Genomic DNA, 7,463 nt, shown 5'->3' with positions numbered 1-7,463 from the left:
TATCGTCTAAAATGGTATTCGAAGGTTACGGCAAAAATATATCGAGATTATTTGGTTTTCCTTCGCATTTGATCCTAACCCTAACTACTATTACCGCAAAGTTGAATACTTACTCGTCGCACTTTCTTATCGTTCGCTTAGGTAATAGTACTTTTAACGCACTAAACGATACTTTGTTTCGTGCGTTTGTTATCATGAATTTTTAATAAAGTATTTATCGTTATCTATTTTTGTACATGCATAACTTTGAATCGTCTGTGTTGAAGACTGATACGGCGTGATTTTATGGTTAAACAACGTTGTTTAACGTTTTTTAACGACAATGTAGTAGACGCATTGTTGGTGGAGGATCATTTGTTTGCTCGTTCAAGATAATCAAAATTTATAAACGTAAAAAAACGTTATATAAAGATTTAATGTTATCGGGAAAAATGTTCCACAGTAAGTCGTCGATGTTACTGGCTCGATGCCATTAATTAATTTATTATTCAATTTAAGGTCGATATCGTAGGAGTAAATGCATCTCTTGTCATAATTCGTCAACCCACAGTGTTCTACTCTGTAAATCGGGCACATCCATGCGCGTGTAATTGTTCGATATTGCATGACGCGTCGCTGCTATCCATAGCTTAAAATTACGGCATTAAGATATTACATTCATCGTGAACATTCACTATATTCGCGTTGTTAGAAAATTCGAAATAAACTATCAAGTTTCAGCTTTGTTAGTTGCTGCTGCTTAAATTACTTTCTAATTCCGTGTTCTTTTTTCTTTGAATTAAACTCACGGTAGTATAATTTCCTGCTTGAAATACGAACATATTGACCGATTTTTTGAGAATCCTATGCCCGTCAATGAAGTATACTAATATTTGCTTACTAAGATTACGCTAGAACTTTTAGAACAGTACGTATTTACTAGTTCTTATAAATACTACTCGAAACAGAACGCAGAGTAGTATAGGACCTTAAAAATCACAAAATCACAAATTTGTGTGGTATATGTATATATATATATAGAAAAGAACCTAATGAACCATTTCATGGAATAATTATTTTATGCCTCTCTGGGTCTAAAAATACCATTTAAATTAAACTATTGCACAATAATAGGGAAAAATGTAATAATATCAAGAGAAACGAGACATTTCATAAAAATATCCATTTTATTTCTCAAATCTGGTTTCTTACGTGTCCCTTTTGTTACATATAATAAAGTATTAATAGTAACAGACATAACGATAATTACTACAATACACAATACGAAGAATAGTAATAATAACCACAGTATTTCATAATGGGACACAATAAATGTTTTAAAACATATGACATTTTTTTTGACACAATAATTATTTCTATATAAAAGGTTATCAAGTGCTTTACAAAAATGGATCATGATACACCGAGTTTGATGCATCAATTATCACAAGATTGCTAAAGCGTCGAAGCGCGACTCCTTCTTTCGAAGAAAACTAAGTTTATTGTGGGAAACATAAATGGAAATGTTTCCCGTTTTACTAAATGCCTAAGAAAAATTAGCTACAACAAGACGCATATCAAAACACGAATTTACTCTCATTGAGCTTGCATTCAAGTATGGTACTAAACGTATAACCACATTACATCACGTATCGAAAACATTAAACTTTTAAAACCACCTAGATTAGCTCTGTCCAATATCTATAATACTTCTCTACCAGTATTTGTAAATTACGTTAAATTTTAAAGTCCGATTCGAAGTTACATATTGGAAAATAGATAATGTATATACTTGCGTATACGCGCAACAAATTCTATTACGTGTTAAATAAACAAAAAAGACGAATAGAGGAATAAAATGTGTAACCATTTGATAAATAAAATATCGGCTTTTCTGCTATACAAAAAAATATATGGAACAAAAAATAGGATGCTACCTTTAACTACATATTTTTGTTTTCGTTCGACAGCTTTCAAATGTTGTTCACGACAAGTGTTATTGTTGACTGCTGGCACTCCTTTGAAGTATCACACGACAGAAGACTAGTCTTTTACGTTCGTTCATACTGAATTATCGTTGCATTGCGACCAACTCTATTACATCGTAGATAGTTCAGTTATAGTTGTGAGAAGGTTCTGTCTTATTAAACAAACAGTCTCTTTCTTCCTGAGTGGCTGAAACATCCGAAGTAATGGGCCTCATAACTTTCGGCATCTTGCTCACTTTACTGAGACCTTCGGTGATACCGCTACCTCCGGAAACACTGGAAAAAAGACTGAGATCGTCACATTAGAACTGGCCAAAGTATAAAATAATTAATAGAGTAAAAACTGCTAAAAATATTTGAAAATAACGAATGAAAATAGTTTCTTTGATATGATGGTAAGATTTTCCATAAGTAGGAGAAAAATATCAAATACGTGAATACTCACACGACATCCATCTCCTCGTCGTCGTAGTAGTCGTCGTCGTCGTCGTCGTTGTCAGGTTGAGGTATTTCATCGTTAGATAATGTAAAATACGGATTCGCAGATGCTGCTCGGAACTTATACCCGGTAAGAACAAAAAAGATGTATGTAGACATTTCTCGGAACATTTCATCTAACCATTCGTATTGGAAATGTACTGTAATCTATAAAATAGAATAACAGAAGTGAAATCCCTTTTGTACAAAGTGGTCAAAATAGTGTAATGTAACGAAAGCTATACCTTAAGTAAGTACACTATGATTCTGGTAAAGTAAATGTAACAAAATATCATAATATAGAAATGCTTAAAAAGCTTGAGCTTGCGTAAGTTGATAGCTGCCTTGCCATCTATGTGTGCAGCTTGCTCTACGTGCTTAATACTCCAAACTACTGGAAATATAATAGCACCGCAACAAAGCAAGTCCACGAGAATAAAAACATCTCGCCACATTCTATACTCGATATCTCCTTCTTCGCTTTCTTCGATTATTATTTCTGCCACGTTTGCCAATACCTGACAGATGACAATATGTCACAATGTATCTATCTATATCGATTCTCTTTTTCTCCCTGTATCTCGTATAAAAATACTAACCTGTAACGGTATTGCTATCATAAAGAGCTTCTTCTCTTTATCAGCTAAAATATGTTTAATAAATGTCCATCCAGTGCCAATTAATACAATGGTGATAAAAAGTACGGCTCCTTTCAATAAATGTGTGATATAATATAGAATAGCCCAAGCAGCAACATGCTCCCCCTTTGTTTGAATAAAATGGTAATTAATCCCATGGAAGAGCAATGACAAAGATTTCAGGTACACTAAAATCGCCATTAAGTAATGTATCTTAAAAACAGGGTGCCTAAAAAAGAAACATCAATGAGTTTCAAAGGAGAGAAGGACATTCTCATATTGGTGAACCTCTGCCGTACAAATGTAAACAAAACTCTTACTTGGTTTTCTTAAGAATAAATACCCAGAAACAACCTGACAGAAAGAATAAAAGTGCCATCATGAAATATAGAGCTGGTAAAGGCATTTCACCTGCGCTGAGGAAATTTCCATTGTTAATTTCCGATATTTGTGCCTGTAAATTTATCACAACGTCAGATTCAGTAAATTATGATTGCTACAAAAAAAAGAAAGAAAGAAACAAATTCTTACCGTGAAATCCAATGCTACCTGGGAATCATATTTATAATTTTGACAATTATGGAAATACAGATTATAGAGACCTTGTTCTCCCGCACTGGCAATATACATAGAAAAGCTTGTATTGTAATATTTTTCTCCTTTCACAGTCTGTACGGTCATCGCGAACGAGGTCGCTTGACCAGAACAAACGTTATCATCTGACCCCGTCTCAGATTCATCTTCGATATTAGTTTCTTCGTTACCTGTGGAAAAATTACGCTATAAGTGATACGTAATAGTTTCAGAGACTACCAGAAAGAAGAATATATGAACGGAATTGTTATTTTATTTGGAAATCCATTAAAACGGTTTAATTTAATATTAGTCGTAAGTTTGGTATAATCCAGTTGAAATATTATTGGCATGAAATGTAATACTCTAGAAGACAGTTACCTAACCAAACCCTCAAAAATACTTGAGTTTCGAGGTATTTATAACATTGAGGACGAGTCACGTTAATTATAGCAACTCTCATCTTAGTGGTGTTCGATCACCGATGTCGCTTCAGGTCCACATTCCATAATATATCGATCACATTCGTTTTTAGTTCTACGACCATGCGAAACTAAGTTACTACAGAAAAGTTTCGTATGAAACAAACATCTTTGTTGTTATTTTCGCTATTAATAGCAACGCAAGTTCAAATTTCGTATCTACATTTTTATTTATCAATTCTTATAATGAGTAAGAAGCAGAAGTGTCTTGTTAAGATCGAAATCAATCTAACATTGAAACGTTACAAAGTGCTGTTATATTTCGTCATCGTCATCGAGCGATCAATTCGTAGAATCAATTTGAACAACCAATTAAACATGTTAAGTGTCAGACAAGATAGATACGCAAGTCCAATGTTAAACATGTATCAGTACAAATGAATGAAAATATCTGATGATTCGTAGTGCCATCTTACCGTTAGTTGGTTATATATGTACACATACAATACATACATATATAATATGCGGTATGAGTAAACGCGTATACACAGGAGTGAATGATCTAGCGGGCTAAAATGTAGAGTGAACTTATGTTAGTATCAAGAGAATGTATGCGTACATTATATGCAAACAGTATAACAAAAATTCAAATAACAAGAATAAAAAACACAGCAATTAATGGCAGATGGCATTCGATTTACGTCAATCATAAATTACCGCAATAATGTAGGTTATTATGATCGTTACAACTACAAGCTGCAGTATAAATAAAATTATGCGATACACACGAAATATTTATATATCATATACATCGATAAAAATTTCTTTGTACAAGAAATGTTACATACATATATACATGCATATTCTAAGGTCGCGATCAATGCAATTCATGCCAACTTGTTACTTTCCACCTGTTAGTTTGCGTTACGATTGAATCAAGTTCCTAATATTAGTAGCAAACTGTGTCGAAAATAACTTGTGACAAAAATAATATACTATTTAAGCTCGTGGGTTGACGTTGTTTAAGATTATTCAGAAATTTAGATCCTTCCTTTCATTAATATGTAACGATTTTTTAATTAAATATCTTTAAATGAATAATAAAAGGAATCGTCATACTTATTGTAAAATTAAAATCTTCAGATAATTATGTGAGATTCATAATTAAAGTTAAACACAAATACTTTATCGATCGGATAAGAAAACAAAACGCAAATTAATAAATTGCAATATGAAATTTGCGAAAATTGTCATATACTACGAAGTAATACTTCATCCATTCAATGGGATCTTTCCCGCAACTACTATAAACATACATACTTACGTTTGGATGCTTGCCAAAAATAACAGTGTACTACAAGATCAACATATTAAATCCATTTATCCACTTTTGAACGCTATTCATTTTTAAAACAATGCACCTCTCTTTTCCGAAGAGAAGTAAAAAAAAAAAAAATAAAAGTTTCTTCAAGAAATCAACGAAATTTTGTTAATTTCCCCAAACCGAAGAAAGAAAGATTTGTTTGATAGGAGGAATAGTTCCAAGAACTTGAACTTTTAACTACAATGTTATTTTAAATATTTTTATAACATAGTTAAATATAACTTGACATTCTGTTTTTTATTCAAATATAATATCTTAGTGTTTTGTTTGACAGAATACTGGATTAACGGCTGCAATGGTTACAACGGTTGTAAAAGCAGTATTTATTGCAATAAAATTCTATTATAAATTAATCGATAAAATTAAAATAATTGGAAAATTTGAACTCACCCGGAAGAACGTTATCGCTGAACCTGGGTGGAAAAGAATCTCTCCTTTCCCGAATTAGAAACATGTTACTGAAATCTTGGTAAATATGTGCGACGTGTAAGTTTTGACTACAGTTTATCTTCAACCTAAAACACGTTTTATCATACTCATTTATGTTATCGAATTTTCGAAACAAATGTAAAGTATCGATACTTACAAGTTGTTCTTGAGATCCATTGTAAAATATATTATGCCGCTGTTATTTCTTTCATCGAAATCGGGATTGATGTTCGAAATATCTAGGAGTACACATTCTTCCTGGCGATTGCCTAAATATGGATTCATCGCTTTGCTTAGGGTACGATCCAAGGTGAATCCAAACTAAACCATAAAAGTATAGAATACACAATTATAAGAAGAAAAACAGACTTTGGAGTTTTTCGAAAAAACATTTTGTAATTAGAAATGGTAATCTTTATAAAATAGACTGAAAACACGTTAATAAGCGCTGCTGTATTGTGCCCTTGAACATGAACGTAATTAGGATTGTAGCCACGAAAGCGTGTTAAAAGACTTGAGTTTACCGGGTTTAACCAAATATTTATGAAAAGATGTACATATTACAAACGTTCACATTTTGCTGTCTGATTATGGCTATGCATTTAAATGTTATGCGACGGCAACCTAACATTCGACGAATTAGCCGATATGACCCTATACCATATATCGGGACGCACCAACTGATTGATTAGATGAAGTGCGTATCACACATGTGCGCATTTTTATTGACAGTTACATGCGAAGCTTTCTCCGTTATGAATAAAGCACTGATGGCAGTGCAGCAATGAGAATAACGGAAATGGAAACAGGTGTTTGTGAATGAATGACGCGTGAATATATTCACAGTGTGATTACTTACCACGGCATTCTCGTCAAATGGGTCAGCTTTAAAATTTGTTAAATTTATATCGAGAATACCTCCTTTGTAGAAACCAAAGGTAGTTAACGCAATGTGTCGCCGTACATCTTTCTGTAACATACAATATTACAAGTGCACATGTATAATCATAACAAAATTCCGTAACCTATGACTAATCGACAAAAGGAAAGTGTTCTCTAAAGACAATAATTCATACAATTAACCTAACTGACCATAACCTATATGCTGCAACTTTTTAATAAAGTCTTTGCGGGAATCTCTTATATTGTTTATGTTTGCAACCATTTAGATAATCGTAACTTTGAACGTAAATGTTACTACGATATTATCGTATGTAATATATCGTTCGTTTACATAATTAATTTATTTTATCTCAGTTTAATGTGATTACCACTTTATATGTATAAACCAAATAACAAAGTTAATTTTAGTGGCCGGTTGAAATGTGATTGATGTAGCAAAGGAATTCTAATAAAATAATGGGTAGATACACAGATATACACTACACGCGTTATAACTGAAGATTCCTTCAACTAACCCGTATTTCGAGTTTGTGAATTCTACCCGCTGCTAATACGAATATTGACATAGCCCAAAAACATCGTATCACTAATTGCGTCGATTGCATCTTTGCTGCTTTTCACCAGAAAAATATCACATCACGAAAATACAAAATAATCATATCCGTAACAC

The 7,463-nt window shown here is 32.7% G+C and overlaps 1 protein-coding gene across 4 annotated transcripts; it reads right to left on the bottom strand.

Moving 5' to 3' along the window:
- Positions 1-1,147: 1,147 nt before the first annotated feature.
- On the bottom strand, positions 1,148-7,462 carry LOC100646022 (protein GPR107). Of its 4 annotated transcripts, none has more exons than XM_012309779.3 (10): positions 7,309-7,462; positions 6,750-6,860; positions 6,048-6,211; positions 5,852-5,976; positions 3,614-3,846; positions 3,403-3,536; positions 3,044-3,311; positions 2,690-2,962; positions 2,413-2,612; positions 1,148-2,255 (listed from the first exon to the last, which is right to left on the bottom strand). In XM_012309779.3, the coding sequence occupies exons 1-10, from the start codon at positions 7,396-7,398 to the stop codon at positions 2,093-2,095; spliced, it is 1,761 nt and encodes a 586-aa protein (XP_012165169.1). In that variant the 5' UTR covers positions 7,399-7,462; the 3' UTR covers positions 1,148-2,092. The 4 variants fall into 4 exon arrangements, with proteins under 4 accessions (XP_012165169.1, XP_012165170.1, XP_048263300.1 ...); XM_012309780.3 differs by having other exon boundaries at positions 1,148-2,243; XM_048407343.1 differs by lacking the exon at positions 7,309-7,462 and adding an exon at positions 6,983-7,006.
- Position 7,463: the final 1 nt, after the last annotated feature.

Source organism: Bombus terrestris, chromosome 7, assembly GCF_910591885.1.
Source record: "Bombus terrestris chromosome 7, iyBomTerr1.2, whole genome shotgun sequence".
NCBI classification, from domain to species: Eukaryota; Metazoa; Arthropoda; class Insecta; order Hymenoptera; family Apidae; genus Bombus; species Bombus terrestris.
The sequence above is the reverse complement of the archived record's forward strand: the minus strand, read 5'-3'. Positions and strand labels throughout refer to the sequence as shown.